Source organism: Schistocerca americana, chromosome 7 (genome assembly GCF_021461395.2).
Source record: "Schistocerca americana isolate TAMUIC-IGC-003095 chromosome 7, iqSchAmer2.1, whole genome shotgun sequence".
Classification (NCBI taxonomy): Eukaryota; Metazoa; Arthropoda; class Insecta; order Orthoptera; family Acrididae; genus Schistocerca; species Schistocerca americana.
This window is the reverse complement of record NC_060125.1, coordinates 624,105,833-624,123,524: the sequence shown is the minus strand read 5'-3', so window position 1 is coordinate 624,123,524 and position 17,692 is coordinate 624,105,833. Positions and strand designations below refer to the sequence as shown.

Below are 17,692 nucleotides of genomic sequence, written 5' to 3'. Positions count from 1 at the left end.
AGTCTGGACAACTTTTGATGCACTGAAATATCTTTGAAATATTAATTACACAATTTTTTTATATGATAAACTTCATTTTGGAAAGCAGATGCTCAGTTTTGTTATTAAAATGAATGAGTGGCATGATTAGTCAAAATCTGGACCTACTTGCAAAACACCGTCACTAACCCAATTGCTCCCGTGTATACCTGTGTATAAGGTGTATAACTCTGCATTATTACAAAGTTGGAAAATAAGTTAACAGTCGTAACTTAGAGGTTTGCAAGGAGATAAATACGGCAAGGTCCTATATTTTACATGGCAGGCAATTAAGAAATGTCTAGCATAGTGCAAAAGATTTGTTGCATACCTCCTTTTCTGCCTCTCTCAATTCTGCCTCCTTCTCCTTTACACGTACCACAAACATCTGTCTCATTTCATCCTCTTTTTGTTGTAGTTCTTGAAGGTGAGTGCTGCGTTTTGTTTCAAATGTTTGCTGGAAACTTACAGGCTTGTTGTCAGAATCAACATCACTAAAGCCCATCTGGAATCATGACAGAATTTGTTATTTTATATTGCACTGTGAATTCCTCAGGAATAATTGGATTTATAGCTACTGAAGAAAAGTGAAAGAGAAAAGGAACTGCAAGGGTCATTCAATAATGAAATAGATAAAAACAAACAGTGTGAAATCCATTTTGGAATAGCAAAGATATTATGAAAAGATATATTGCTACTCACCATAAAGATGACATGTTTGAGCTGCAGAAAGGCACAACAAGAAGACTGTTATATATAAGCTTTCACCCACAATCTTCTTCAGAAAAGAAAGATGCACACATACTCACTCAAGCAAGCACACTTTGCACAAAGATGACCACTATCTCCAGCCAGAATGCAACTCAAATGTATCAAATGTGAGGAACAATCTGGAGTGGGCAAGGGAATGGGAGGGACACTGACAGAGGGAGGGGGGGGGGGGGGGGGGGAACTAGAGGAGGCAGAACATGGCTGCCATAGACAGTATCAGGAGGGAGGGGGGAGTGGAAAGGAAGGAGAGGGACACAGAAGGGGAGTACACTGGCAGAGGGCAGCACCATCAAAGGCCGGGTGACCTGTGAAAAGCAGCCATGTCGAACCAGCTATACTGCAATCATTGCTCAGCTTTTTATATTGGTATGACTACCAACAAGCTGTCCATCAGAATGAACAGCCACTGCCAAAAATGAGCCAGGAACAAAGGGGACCATCCTGTGCCACAACATGCAGCTGAACATAATATGCTTGATTTTAATGGCTGGTTCACAACCCAGGCCATCTGTGTCCTCCCTTCTACAATTAGCTTTTCTGTAGTGCGCAGATGGGAGTTATCCTTATAAGACATTCTCTGCTCCCAAAACCATTCCGCCCTCAACCTGTGATAACATACTGTCTCAACAGCCTCCACCCAACAGTTCCAATCCCTCTGTCCTGGCACCACCTCGCAATTCACCTCCCATCACCCTCACTGTGCACTGCTCTCGGCTGGTGAACCCACTGGGATTTTCCCCTTGTCTGGTCCTCTCCTCTCCACTCCACAGCCTCCCCCTCCACTTCCCCCACAGCCTCACGACACAGTACCTAGCAGCCCTGTTGTGCTACCTCAAGTCCCCGTATGCAGTGTTGATTCCTCTTCCCCCACCAACATTCTACTATCCCTGTCCCTTCCTAGTCCCACTCCAGATTGTTGCTCCCATTCTGACCAGAGTGGCCGATATATCGGTCATGTAGGTGTGAGATGTGCTTGCTTGTGTGAATGTGTGCGCATTTTTCTTTGCCGGAGAAGGCTTTCGCTGAAAGCTTATATGTAACAGTCTTCTCACTGAACTTGTCTGCAACTCAAAAGGTCATCTTTAAGGTGGGTAATAACCTTTCAGAATATTGTTGAAAAGACAAAAACATATAGTTAAGGCAATACCAAAAGCAAAGTACTGAAACTTTTGTAAGAATAAGTTGCAAATCTTGTTTGATTAAAACTTACACAAACATAATGTCTAAACTCTTAGTTACGATGATGTGTCTGAAAAAAGTACTTTTGAAGGACCGTGTTCCATGATCAGATTTTTATTTTTGGAAGGTGTACAACAGTTAGAAATATTTTCTCAGATGAAGGAACAATATGGTGCTAGCTGCACGAACCATCTGGGTCATTCCATGTCAGTTCAACCAGGGGTTCCAGCTCAAAGTCTCAGATTTGATTGAAATTCAGTACACTAATTCTACCATGTGTGGAACACTCGTGTACAAAGTATTAGTTTCCCCTGCCAATTAGTTCCAGAATTATGACTTGTGAAAGAAGGTGGCGTGACCCAGAATTTGCAACCCGCATCTGGCAATCTATCTTCAGACCCAGCTTCAGGTCTTAATAACTTTGGAACTATTCCACACAGTCGAATGAAATTTTTACAACCAAATAACATCCATTTAGAGAACACACTCCCTGAATCAAAACACCAACAACATATTTCTGAGGGAAAATAAAAAATTCCAAAATGTGATTAAAAAAATGTAATACCTTAAAAGGTACATATTGTAGGTGCCCTCTACGCCAAATATAATTCACTCAAAAAGGGTATAAATTTTTTTTGTGGTAAGCTTAATGTGGCCTAAACACACATAGATCTCATCATGCCCATATCAGTCACAAAAACTGAGTTACATGAACATGAAAATACAAAAATTTGAAAAATTACCTGAAAAACATCGATTTTCGAAGTGTGGTAGCACTAAAGGGACAAGTGGTATCCAAGCCAAATTTCACACACTGCATAAGTAGACCATAATGATATATATCTCAAAATTTCAGCATATTATTGCATGACATTTGTGTGCAATTGAAGTTGACAGATGTATTTGGTGATGTGGTCATTGTTCCACAACACAGTTTTGTAAAAACATATCGTAAACTGTCCTGCCTCTTCTTATCCTCTCCCACGACTGTTTAATCACTAAGCAAGAACATATAGACAGATTAACACAATCTTTCATCAATGTTTACTGCACCTTAACTGCTAAAAACCAGTTGATTGTGCTTCGAACAGTTCTCCCACACTTCAGCTACTGTACTCTGTACACTGAGTGGCAAATTGTACTGTCTTCCTGACACTGTGGTAGGAACTGGAACTGTTATAAGAATATGTTCAAAAGGAATCCAACACCTGTCAGCCAAACATGGCGAATGAAATCATCTTGCTGGTCTTGCTGGTGCTATGAAGTTCACAAATACATCACCTTCTGCTTCACAGCACTCTGCAACACATCCTAAGTACCATTTGTCATCATAAACAGCAATAACATATCAACTTGGTTGTATGTTGGTGCTTTTGCTTCTGAATCCTGATTCAGAGACACTGTTGTTGTTGTTGTCGTCTTCAGTCCTGAGACTGGTTTGATGCAGCTCTCCATGCTACTCTATCCTGTGCAAGCTTCTTCATCTCCCAGTACCTACTGCAACCTACATTCTTCTGAATCTGCTTAGTGTATTCATCTCTTGGTCTCCCTCTACGATTTTTACCCTCCACGTTGCCCTCCAATACTAAACTGGTGATCCCTCGATGTCTCAGAACATGTCCTACCAACCGATCCCTTCTTCTAGTCAAGGTGTGCCACAAACTTCTCTTCTCCCCAATCCTATTCAATACCTCCTCATTAGTTACGTGATCTACCCACCTTATCTTCAGCATTCTTCTGTAGCACCACATTTCGAAAGCTTCTATTCTCTTCTTGTCCACACTAGTTATCGTCCATGTTTCACTTCCATACATGGCTACACTCCATACAAATACTTTCAGAAACGACTTCCTGACACTTAAATCTATACTCGATGTTAACAAATTTCTCTTCTTCAGAAACGATTTCCTTGCCATTGCCAGTCTACATTTTATATCCTCTCTACTTCGACCATCATCAGTTATTTTATTCCCTAAATAGCAAAACTCCTTTACTACTTTAAGTGTCTCATTTCCTAATCTAATTCCCTCAGCATCACCCGATTTAATTCGGCTACATTCCATTATCCTCGTTTTGCTTTTGTTGATGTTCCTCTTATATCCTCCTTTCAAGACACTGTCCATTCCATTCAACTGCTCTTCCAAGTCCTTTGCTGTCTCTGACAGAATTACAATGTCATCGGCGAACCTCAAAGTTTTTACTTCTTCTCCATGAATTTTAATACCTACTCCGAATTTTTCTTTTGTTTCCTTTACTGCTTGCTCAATATACAGATTGAATAACATCGGGGAGAGGCTACAACCCTGTCTCACTCCTTTCCCAACCACTGCTTCCCTTTCATGCCCCTCGACTCTTATAACTGCCATCTGGTTTCTGTACAAATTGTAAATAGCCTTTCGCTCCCTGTATTTTACCCTTGCCACCTTCAGAATTTGAAAGAGAGTATTCCAGTTAACATTGTCAAAAGCTTTCTCTAAGTCTACAAATGCTAGAAACGTAGGTTTGCCTTTTCTTAATCTTTCTTCTATGATAAGTCGTAAGGTTAGTATTGCCTCACGTGTTCCAACATTTCTACGGAATCCAAACTGATCTTCCCCGAGGTCCGCTTCTACCAGTTTTTCCATTCGTCTGTAAAGAATTCGCGTTAGTATTTTGGAGCTGTGACTTATTAAACTGATAGTTCGGTAATTTTCACATCTGTCAACACCTGCTTTCTTTGGGATTGGAATTATTATATTCTTCTTGAAGTCTGAGGGTATTTCGCCTGTCTCATACATCTTGCTCACCAGATGGTAGAGTTTTGTCATGACTGGCTCTCCCAAGGCCATCAGTAGTTCTAATGGAATGTTGTCTACACCCGGGGCCTTGTTTCGACTCAGGTCTTTCAGTGCTCTGTCAAACTCTTCACGCAGTATCTTATCTCCCATTTCGTCTTCATCTACATCCTCTTCCATTTCCATAATATTGTCCTCAAGTACATCGCCCTTGTATAAACCCTCTATATACTCCTTCCACCTTTCTGCCTTCCCTTCTTTGCTTAGAACTGGGTTGCCATCTGAACTCTTGATATTCATACAAGTGGTTCTCTTCTCTCCAAAGGTCTCTTTAATTTTCCTGTAGGCAGTATCTATCTTACCCCTAGAGAGACAAGCCTCTACATCCTTACATCTGTCCTCTAGCCATCCCTGCTTAGCCATTTTGCACTTCCTGTCGATCTCATTTTTGAAACGTTTGTATTCCTTTTTGCCTGCTTCATTTACTGCATTTTTATATTTTCTCCTTTCATCAATTAAATTCAATATTTCTTCTGTTACCCAAGGATTTCTACTAGCCCTCGTCTTTTTACCTACTTGATCGTCTGCTGCCTTCACTACTTCATCCCTCAGAGCTACCCATTCTTCTTTTACTGTATTTCTTTCCCCCATTCCTGTCAATTGTTCGCTTATGCTCTCCCTGAAACTCTCTACAACCTCTGGTTCTTTCAGTTTATCCAGGTCCCATCTCCGTAAATTCCCACCTTTTTGCAGCTCCTTCAGTTTCAATCTGCAGTTCATAACCAATAAATTGTGGTCAGAATCCACATCTGCCCCAGGAAATGTCCTACAATTTAAAACCTGGTTCCTAAATCCCTGTCTTACCATTATATAATATATCTGATACCTTTTAGTATCTCCAGGATTCTTCCATGTATACAACCTTCTTTTATGATTCTTGAACCAAGTGTTAGCTATGATTAAGCTATGCTCTGTGCAAAATTCTACCAGACGGCTTCCTCTTTCATTTCTTCCCCCGAATCCATATTCACCTACTATGTTTCCTTCTCTCCCTTTTCCCACTGACGAATTCCAGTCACCCATGACTATTAAATTTTCGTCTCCCTTCACTATCTGAATAATTTCTTTTATCTCGTCATACATTTCATCTATTTCTTCATCATCTGCAGAGCTAGTTGTCATATAAACTTGTACTACTGTAGTAGGCATGGGCTTTGTGTCTATCTTGGCCACAATAATGCGTTCACTATGCTGTTTGTAGTAGCTAACCCGCACTCCTATTTTTTTATTCATTATTAAACCTACTCCTGCATTACCCCTATTTGATTTTGTATTTATAACCCTGTAATCACCTGACCAAAAGTCTTGTTCCTCCTGCCACCGAAGTTCACTAATTCCCACTATATCTAACTTTAACCTATCCATTTCCCTTTTTAAAAAACTTTCTAACCTACCTGCCCGATTAAGTGATCTGACATTCCACGCTCCGATCCGTAGAACGCCAGTTTTCTTTCTCCTGATAACGACGTCCTCTTGAGCAGTCCCCGCCCGGAGATCCGAATGGGGGACTATTTTACCTCAGACACACTATGAAGACAAATGTTGTGCATGAGCCTATAGTTATAACCGGACAGTCTGCTCATCTGCACATTCTCAGAGCCCGCTGGAGAGAAGTGATGATGGCTCCTTGTGCCTGCACCAGTTTTAACATGTTCTAGTCTGCTTTTTAGCAACTCTTTGCCTGATTTCACCGCATCTTTCGAAACATAGAATGATCGTATGCCAGAGGTATTTTTCTTTACCCAGGTAAATAATTGAAGAGGTGTTAGAATGTGACTTTCTGTAGGGTGCTGCAGACTAACTCATGATGCCATGCGCTTAATGGTAGCACCAATACCATCACATACATTTTTACCATGACTTGTTGCGAAAAAATTCCATTCTGCGTGAATCTGAAAATCATGGTAATGCATGCATAAATTTTTGAGATTTTTACAGTTTTTGTACTGACTAGCTGCCCCATCACTGAATATTTCGCAAAACGTATGTGAGGCAGATTGTTTTTCACATATGCCATGACAGTGCAAATGTGGGCATGAACTGCAATGGCAGCATGAATTAAACAGTCACTAAAAACAGGTTCATGACAGACACATCACCTGATTCACCTCTATAGCAAATCGCAAATGGCTGGAGTGTTGTTTGACTGTTGTCCCAGTGATATCCTTGGATGGCATATTGAACTATAAATGCGTAATTTTCAGAAAAGTCTAGTATTACTATAATTTCATCTTGTTTCAAATTATCCTTACGAAACTGGAGATAAGCCGATTGTGCTGTTGCTGTGAAGGTGTGTGTGGGTCAGTGTGTCCGTTTTCTGACAAAACATTTCAACACAATCGTCCACTGTACTTTGCTTTGTTTCAAGACTTGTGCAATCCATGTGTGTCCATTGTTCATAAGAAACAAGTTCATCGTCATCCATAAGGAGTTCACCATAAAGTTTGTTATTCATGTGTTCTGCAAGATTTGCCTTACCAGGACACTTATCACACCTGTGTGTCATGCACTGGTAGGAACTGATGTCACACACTAGCAACTTCATTGCACCTTTGTAATCCAGACCAGAATCCTTTGTAGCAGCAAACATCAGCTTAGCATTTTGATGGGGCTTACATACACAAACATTGTGTGTGCCTCTTGCACTTACAGGCACAACCCATTTTGGCCAAAGATTGAAAAAAGATGAAAAACCTACTTTGGTATTGGGATACGTTTCCTTGAATTCTACATATAGTTCTGATATGTTGCATCGCAACAGTCTTTTTTGCATATGTACACGTACATTTCGCATTTTCACCGTTACGTAGTCTTTTTTTTCCCAGGCATTATTCAGCTGTAGTCATTATTTTCATAAAACTCCGACACTAGCACCTTTATTTCTGAACTCGATTGCTTACCCTGAGCCTGCTGAAGTTGTGGAAGCACTCCTAGGGCTGCTTTTATTTTCCTAGCTTGCTTTACCATATATGTAGAAACAATGAATTCCTTTGCAGTGTAGTCAATAGACCAGCTGGAAGGTGCAAGGGTAATAATAGCTACTTTTTTCCTGGCGTGTGGATATGGCACACTTTTCTTTCAAATCATGCACAGTTTTGTCCAAATCAGAGCATCTCTGGCATGATTTCTGTTCCTTTGGAGCAGATAGTTCTTCCTCTTCCACCATTAGTGTGTCAGCTATTTTGTGTTTTAATTCCATTTGAGCTTCTTGTAGTTTTCTTCTACCATAGCTGGGCCTGTCTCTTTTCCCAACTTTGTGTGTCTTCATGGGAGACAAACCAAGAGCACTCACTGAAGTATTTAATTGCTTGTCCGCTGTGGTTGTAGGTGGCTGACACTCTTTGTCACTGTCATGTAAATTATCAGAATATTCTTCATTTTTTTAGCAGTGTAACACACCTGGAACATAACTTTTGTCCTGGTTTCATGTTAAACCTCATGCACTTATTCACTTTCAATACTGCTACACATCACTGTCTTCTTATGAATCCGAAATGGATCAAAACAACTTCTTTGTAGGAAAGAATACTTATCCAGAAACACTTTCATATGATGATAACAAACACTAAAGTTTCCTGGAACTGTACTTCTTGTGGCCACAGGGTGTATCCTGGATCTCCATAGCAACAAATCTTGGTCCGATTCATCCAGTACAAAGCGAATGCCACATTTTATTCCATATGTTGTTTTATGACATTCAGATGCTTGTGCTCTATCAATACTACAACTTATTTGAACAAAAGTACCACTAGTACACTCTTCTGTCTCCATACTGACTTTCCACAATAGTACTGACCAGTCTGAACAAGAATCTTAAAAACATGAGTAACCTGTACTTGTTGCTTGTTTCCTTTGTTGTTCCTGCCTAACAATGACTCATTCTGTCCCTGAAAACTACCACTGTTTGACTTTCTGTTACGTAATGGTCCCCAACAATTGCTGCAGCTTTATCTGAAACAAGCTGTCTGCATCATCACTATTACTTGCTAAATTATGTTAAAAGAGACATAAGCAAATACATTTCTGTTAACTTTTTTTTGTACACAAATGCCTTGCAATAACAAGTTGAAATTTTGCCACATATTGTACTATGGTCTACTTATGCAGTGTTTAAAATTTGACTTGGATATCACTTGTCCCTTTTGTGCTACCACATTTAGGAAATCCGTGTTTTTCACGTAATTTTTCAAATTTTTGTGTTTTCGTGTGCATGTAACTCTGTTTGTGTGATTGATATGGGCAATATGAGTTCTGTGTGTGTTTAGGCCACATTAAGCTTAAAACAAAAAAAAGTTATACCCTTTTTGGGTGAATTATATTTGGCATAGAGGGCACCTACAATAGTACCTTTTAAGGTATTACCTAATCACATTTTTGAATTTTTTATTTTCCCTCAGAAATATATTGTTGGTGTTTTGATTCATAAAGTGTGTTCTCTAAGTAAATGTTTCTGGGTTGTAAAAATGTCACTGGACTGTGCGGAATAGTTGCAAAGTTATTAAGACCTGAAGTTTGGTCTGAAGATTGATTGCCAGATGCGGGTTGCAATTTTCGGGTCACGCCACCTTCTTTCACAAGCCATAATTCTGCAACTAATTGGCAGGGGAACTTAAAATTTTGTACACGAGTGTTCCACACTTGGTAGCACTGGTGTGCTAAATTTCAGCCAAATCTGAGACTATCAGCTGGAACATTTTCTCAAGTTGGTTGAATTGACATGGAATGACCCATCTAAGTTATTATGTGTAGGTGGAAAAGTTTAAAAGTAGTCACAAAAGGATATCTGAAAAACACTATTCTGAACATCTGTTAAGTGTATCAACCATGGCATTGCAAGCACTTATAAATTCACTTATCCAAGAAGACCAGTAACTTACAACTGAACAAACTGCTAACAAATGTTAGCACAACTCATTCCACCACTCTGAACAAAGACAACTACTGTTAAGACTTGAACTTGCCATTCTTCACAAAGAACACAGATTCCACATTTGCACTGAGATCAAAAATCACTTCAAAAGTCAAGGTAAAGCATTTTCTGAAGAGGGTTTTAACTCGTGATGAAACTTGGATAAACCATTTTGTGTGAGAGTCCAATCATGAAAGCATGTAGGGAAAGCACCATGAATTGGCTGTCCACAAGAAAATCAAAATGCAATAATTTGCTGATAATATGTTAACCACCTACGGGAGAGCCTAATCTATTTTTTTTTTTTTTTTTTTTAAAGTGACCCTATCAACAACCTATACTACTAAAGCACAACCAAGATTATGATCAAGCCTGCACTGAGGAGCGGATGTCCATGACGGCAAAGGAAACACACTTCTTCAAACAAATAAATAAATAAACCACTAAACCTCACGTGGCACAACTGATACTGGGAACTATTGGCAAATTTGTTTGGGAGCTACTACCTCATCATTCTTATCGCCATGACCTTCCACCTTTGGATTTTTATTGATTTAATTTAATGAAGGAAGTTTTTGTGTGGGATTTAGAGTGGAACAGCAACAAACAGATTAAGGAAAAAGTACAAGACTGAAGTAAAAAAATGTTGCTCTGAGGGGACAGGAAGACACATAAGAAGATGGAACAAGTACAGAGAAGTTTGTGCGAATTATGAGGAAAAATAGACAAAAGTGTGTTGATTTAACAAACCATGTTTGCTGTATAGCTATTTGCCTATTTAATTATTGAATGACCCTTAAACTGAAAGGGATCCATTACCGACAAACCATGAACGAAACACTGGAGAATGTAGCTCATGTAATTATTCATAATCACTTCCATTTTTTGCTGATAATGTTTGAGGAAAGAACTCTTCCATAGCTAGAGCTACACATTACTTCTTTATATACTTAGTCGGTATCAATTTTAATGCTGAAGTCTCATTATGAAGCATTCATGCCCACTGAGATTTGCATGCATGAACATTTAATAGTGAGACTTAACCCTGGAAACTAGCTGTGACTGAATAAATAGAGAAATAAGGTGTAGCTGTGGAAGAGCAGTCATTTTCTGGAAATAGAAGAGATAGACTTATTTCACCATAACACAATGTAGTTTCCTAAATAAGAACTGAAAAGTAACAAAAGAGCTTTAGGTATAAATTAAGCATCAAATTTACAGTTGGCTCACTTCTTTACTACTAATAGCACAGGGCAAGCCAAAAAGGAGTTTACAACTTTGGAGTGGTATAGAAATGTATTGAGATAACTTACAGAATTGGTAGATGTGTCATTTTATAGCAAACCACCTCAAGTTTTACACCACAGTCCAAGGGTCATTTTAGTTTGATGAGACTACCATTTGTTATGCAGCAAACATCCCATGGGTAATCAATTTCTTCTCACACTCGTTGCGACAAATGAGGTGTAACTTGTGAAACGGCAGCTTAGATTGCATTTTTCACGTCAGCTAAACTGTTTGGTAGGAGAGGAACATACACACAGTCTTTAATGAAACCACAGAGAAAGAGCTCCAGTGGTGTCAATACTGGGGAGCAAGGTAGCCATTCGACTGACCCTTCACTGCCAATCCGCTGACCTGAGAAGCGATTATCAAGAAAACCCTGAGCTTCTGAACTTCTGTGAAGAAATGAGGTGGTGCACCGTCTTGCTGTTAGTAAACCATCTGATCTCAGTCACGTTTACCAATCTGTGGAATTAAAAACACAATACCAGTGACAGTTTTCTCCCTGAAGAAGAAAGGGCCTTACACTTTCAAATTGCTAAGCACACAAAACACATTAACTTCGGGGCTGTCACTAATGTGTTCCATGGTTGCATGCAGATATTCGCTGCCCCATATTCTGCCAGTGATACGAAACGGTGTCTCATCACTGAAGATTATTGTATTCAGGAATGTCTCATTGTCCTCTCTCTCATGCATCATTTCCACAAAGAATTCCCCACAGGTAACCTTATATGCATCACTACTGTGCTGTGCCATTGAGAATCTGTATAGTTTCAAGTGTAAACGTCTACACAGTACTCACCAAATAGTCATTTGTGGAATGCCAGTCTTGTGAGATGCAAGTCATGCAGAGTTTTGTGTACTACGGGCAAAGTTCTCCCTAACATTTTTGACAATCATGAACATGCGGGCGACATGGTGATTTATCATATTGCAATGAAAAACCCAACTCAACAAAGTTCTCGTGCCAAGTAAATTATAAGGACACTTTGAGGTGCTTTAGCATATTCGGTGATTAATTTCCACCAAACAGTTGTTGCAAAGTCTGTTTCATGAAGCCAAAACAAACAGCGAGCATGCTTCGGACCAGTGAAAGTAGCTATTTTAACTGTGCGTTATGCCTGGTCTCCTGGTGGTGGATGGGGTACTGGTGCACAACATGAGTCAAACTTTAAGTTATTTCCTACAAAGTAACACGTCTACAGATTCTGTACATTATCACAATGAAATTCTATATCTCTCCAAAGTTGTGAAGTCCTTTTCGACTCATCCTGTAAATTATCTTCCCACTGTTCACTAACCAACTCTAGCCACACTATAAAATCGATCATCCACGATCATCTCCATCTAGGAAGAGGCCAAAATACTTTCAATTGGAATGAAAATTAATCTTTTGGGAGTCCTTTCATTCTAAGTTACCCATTTAACCATTCTGCATAAACATACCATCCATATACACAAATGGTTAAAAGAAGTGAAGTTTCCACTGGGTAACTGTATTGAGAATTATAATATTGTGCAAATGAACAGGCTGCTGTTAATTATCAAAGAACTAACTTTTCCAGAAACCAAGTTGTTTATCAGGCCTTTCGTTTTTCAGTCGTCACTACTTCTAATAATTCTCCATTGAAGAGAGTCTTGGGACTTTTCAGGCTTATTTACTGTTCGTGTTTGTTATAAATTAGCTAACAAAGTTGTCTAGGAAATTTCAGCTTAAATATTCAATTGCAGTCACTACATAAAACGCAAATAAAGCAGTCATCAAAATAGAAAAAGGAAGTAAGAATCAAAAAGCTCTCAGAAAGATTTCAAAGATTACTTTAGAAAGTATGTAAGTCACTGTGGAATCTGTCACACTCAGCAAGACACAATGGTGTTCACTGAGATTGAAATAAAACCACCACTGAAAAATAGGGCATTTTAATCTGTTATTGCAAATCACTACAACCAGTATTTTACTTACCAATGCTCATTTTAACTGAACACTATACATAGGCCTAAGTCCAAAAGCAAACTATTATTCTGGAAGTATTTGTACCAAGAGTGCACACTGATTGTACTTATTGCACCCAGCTCAAAATTTCTCCCCTTTTTCTTCTCTTTGCAACTCAAACAGTTTGCACTGCTGCTGTCAATAATGATTTGTCTTAACAGTAATTTAACTGTAGGACCTCTTCATCAAAAAAAGAACATGGGGGTAGCAAAAAGGAAACCATGCCCACAAACTTAGGGTGTCAATCCAACATGGTGATTAAATTTGTAAACTTGATTAATTTAACAGCAAGATTCAAAGTCAACTTACTGCTTTATTCTCTCAGTAATTGGCCTAGTGAAGGGAAAATAAATTTAGCATACCTGTTCCAGGCGCTTTTTTCTGTACAATTCATAGTGTCTCATGTGTGTCTTCTCTCGCATATCTTCCATATTAGTTCTTATTAACATTTCACGAAGTTTCACAAAGTCACAATGAGATTCATTTTCCACTGCAAAGAAAAATGTTAACATTTCACTCATGTAAAAATATACATGTATCAGTGTGATGGCACAAAAAATTTATTCATCAAATATACAATTAGAACCAAGCAGTGAACAAAAGCAGTTTTTAAAGAATAGTAAATAAGGGGGCAGGAGGAGAGGGGCTAGGGAGAAAGGGGATGGGAGAGAGGGGTGGGGGTTGGAGAGAGGGGGTGGGGTGTGGGTGTGGGAGAGAGGCGGTGGGTGGGGTGGTAGAGACGGGGTTGGGGTGGGAGTGGCATTGGGAGTGGGAGTGGGAGAGACAGTGGGAGTGGGAGAGAGACAGTGGTGAGTGGGAGAGAGAGAGACACGGGTGAGTGGGAGAGAGAGAGAGAGGTGAGTGGGGGAGAGAGAGAGAGAGAGAGAGAGAGAGAGAGAGAGAGAGAGAGAGAGAGAGAGAGAGAGAGAGAGAGAGGGGTGAGTGGGAGAGAGAGAGAGAGAGAGAGAGAGAGAGAGAGAGAGAGAGAGAGGGGTGAGTGGGAGAGAGAGACAGGGGGGAGAGGGAGAGAGAGAAGGCGGGAGAGAGAGACAGGGGGGAGAGGGAGAGAGAGAAGGCGGGAGAGGGAGAGAGAAGGGGGGAGAGGGAGAGAGAAGGGGGGAGAGGGAGAGAGAAGGGGGGAGAGGGAGACCATGCGGCTTTTCGCGGATGATGCTGTAGTATACAGAGAAGTTGCAACATTAGAAAATTGTAGCGAAATGCAGGAAGATCTGCAGCGGATAGGCACTTGGTGCAGGGAGTGGCAACTGACCCTTAACATAGACAAATGTAATGTATTGCGGATACATAGAAAGAAGGATCCTTTATTGTGTGATTATATGATAGCGGAACAAACACTGGTAGCAGTTACTTCTGTAAAATATCTGGGAGTATGCGTACGGAACGATTTGAAGTGGAATGATCATATAAAATTAATTGTTGGTAAGGCGGGTACCAGGTTGAGATTCATTGGGAGAGTGCTTAGAAAATGTAGTCCATCAACAAAGGAGGTGGCTTACAAAACACTCGTTCGACCTATACTTGAGTATTGCTCATCAGTGTGGGATCCGTACCAGATCGGTCTGTCGGAGGAGATAGAGAAGATCCAAAGAAGAGCGGCGCGTTTCGTCACAGGGTTATTTGGTAACCGTGATAGCGTTACGGAGATGTTTAATAAACTGAAGTGGCAGACTCTGCAAGAGAGGCGCTCTGCATCGCGGTGTAGCTTGCTCGCCAGGTTTCGAGAGGGTGCGTTTCTGGATGAGGTATCGAATATATTGCTTCCCCCTACTTATACCTCCAGAGGAGATCACGAATGTAAAATTACAGAGATTGGAGTGCGCACGGAGGCTTTCAGACAGTCGTTCTTCCCGCGAACCATACGCGACTGGAACAGGAAAGGGAGGTAATGACAGTGGCACGTAAAGTGCCCTCCGCCACACACCGTTGGGTGGCTTGCGGAGTATCAATGTAGATGTAGATGTAGATGTAGAGAGGGGGAGTGGGAGTGTGGGGAAAGGAGGGGAGTGGGAGAGTGGGGAAAGGGGGGGGGCAAAATAGTGGCAAGTTCAATTTACTATGATGGATGTAGATAGCGATTGTGCACCCTTCTCTCTGAAGTAGACCACAAGGGCTCAATCATATCAAGATTTGGTGACTGTGACGGCCTTTGTGCTCACAAAACCAGCCCTGGATGATGCGTGACATGTAAACTAGTTTCCTGTCCTCTTTGAACACAGCATTACCACTGGAGAATACACAATGGACCATGGGATGGACTTGATCAGTCAAAATGGTCTCACAAACCTTGGCAGTTATGCAACCTTTCCACAGGGCCCACAGAATTCCGTGATATGGCTGGCCAAACCATCACCGAACCACCACCATGTGTCAAGCTTGGGACATAAACTTGGACAGAAGTTTGAAATGTTGAACAACAAAACTCATCCGACAAAATGACTTTCTTCCATTGCTTTATAGTCCAGGTTTTATGGCTTTGACATCACGTTTTCCCGTTATGGGCATTTGCATCACTATGAGTGGTTTTGGAATTCCAGTTCGCCCTGCAATTCCCTACTTATGGAGCTCCCTTCATGTTGTTTCGATGCACACAGGGTTCACGAGTGCATTATTCAGTTCTGCACTGACTTTTGCAGTTATCATATCACTCAACACACACACTTTTGTTTGCACTGTGGCTTAGTGAATGATGTTTTTCCGCTTTTCACATGTCCCCTCTACAGACACCAAACATTTTGGCTATCCTTAGTTACTGAAGCACCCACCATACAATCATCAATAATTTGCCTATATTCAAATTCACTTACTGTCAACATAATGCACTCATAACTACACAGAGCGCGCGCGTCTCACGGGCGCTCAACTGCATGGTGCGCATACGAAAATTAGTAGGAACAAATGTGATTAAAATTTCCAAAAATTGTGCAAACAATGATTAAACCTTCAGAACTATACTGAATCTCTATCAACTTCATTCTCATTCACCCTGACAAATATTTCAGTTAGCGGTGTCATAATGAAAAGTCTGCAGACATTGGGATCATGTAAATGGGGGAGTGGGGATATACTGTTTCTTTCAGTTGTTTCCATTTCCGCACGACTCATGAGGTGCATCATACTTTTTGTTGGCAGCAGGTACACTTAGCCTGTAAATAGGTATCTTTTTCTGGCTGGAAAATTCTCTGCAGCTAATCAGGCTGCAAATGCATCAGCCGCCTCCCACCCCCATCCCTCCCCACCCGCAAGCAAGCAACTGAAAGGTACTGCAAACTAATCATAGTTAACTAAACAAACACTGTTTTTTGCCTTGTTTCACTATTTCATTATTGATGTCAGTGCACAACCTAGGTTTCGAGTTGTAATCCCATTTTCAAGTACATTACTGACCGTAGTTCGTAATTTTCTAGAATTCCTTGCCAGTTTTAAGGCTTCATTTTCCAAATGTTTGCTAAGAAACTTGTAAATCAATCTGTAAAAGTACTAATGCTTTTTGTAAAGGGTTCTATGGGTGGCCCCCACAATGCTCTCTTCCCTGGATCTGGACCCTTTCCCAACATCTGTTGCTTTTCAGTGTCATGAATGTGTCTGGAAACATTTAATGCAGCTCTCCATGCTAATCTATACAGCCTAAGTCTCTTTACCTCACGGTAACTAGTGCGGCGTACACCAATTTGAATCTACTTAACAGGTGAGCATTAGTTGCCTCTTACAATTCACTTCACCATAAGGCTAGAATCCAACCAATACTTTCAGAGAAGACCTTTTAAAATAAAAATTTACATTCAATGTTCACAATCTTTTTCTCTCCAGAAAGTGTTCCCTTGCTATTGCCACTCTTCATTTTATACATTCTGGACTTCTGCAATCATTGGTTATAGTGCTGTCTAAATAGGGAAACACTTATCACCTTTAGTATCTCATTTCTTACTCTACATCCCTCAGTATCATGTAACTTAGTTTGACTGAATTGCAACATCTTTGCTTTAATTTTCTACATCTACATCTACATTTATACTCTGCAAGCCACCCAACGGTGTGTGGCGGAGGGCACTTTACATGTCACTGTCATTACCTCCCTTTCCTGTTCCAGTCGCGTATGGTTCGCGGGAAGAACGACTGCCAGAAAGCCTCTGTGAGCGCTCGAATCTATCTAATTTTACATTAGTGATCTCCTCAGGCGGTATAAGTAGGGGGAAGCAATATATTCGATACCTTACCCAGAAACGCACCCTCTCGAAACCTGGACAGCAACCTACACCGTGATGCAGAGCGCCTCTCTTGCAGAGTCTGCCACTTCAGTTTGCTAAACATCTCCGTAACGCTATCATGCTTACCAAATAACCCTGTGATGAAACGTGTCGCTCTTCTTTGGATCTTCTCTATCTCCTCCGTCAACCCGACCTGGTACGGATCCCACACTGATGAGCAATACTCAAGTATAGGTCGAACGAGTGTTTTGTAAGCCACCTCCTTTGTTGATGGACTACATTTTCTAAGGACTCTCCCAATGAATCTCAACCTGGCACCCACCTTACCAACAATTAATTTTATATGATCATTCCACTCCAAATTGTTCTGCACACATACTCCCAGATATTTTACAGAAGTAACTGCTACCAGTGTTTGTTCCGCTATCATATAATCACACAATAAAGGATCCTTCTTTCTATGTATTCGCAAAAC

At 40.5% G+C, this 17,692-nt stretch overlaps 1 protein-coding gene across 2 annotated transcripts in view; it reads right to left on the bottom strand.

Moving 5' to 3' along the window:
- LOC124621991 (septin-2) overlaps positions 1 to 17,692 on the bottom strand; it is a 63,175-nt gene that overhangs the window by 11,514 nt on the left and 33,969 nt on the right. For both annotated transcript variants that reach the window (XM_047147533.1, XM_047147534.1), the window contains exons 7-8: positions 13,354 to 13,481; positions 350 to 523 (exon numbers count right to left, since the gene is read on the bottom strand). In XM_047147533.1, the coding sequence (XP_047003489.1) occupies positions 350 to 523; positions 13,354 to 13,481 (302 nt within the window). The remainder of the gene's footprint in view (positions 1 to 349; positions 524 to 13,353; positions 13,482 to 17,692) is intronic.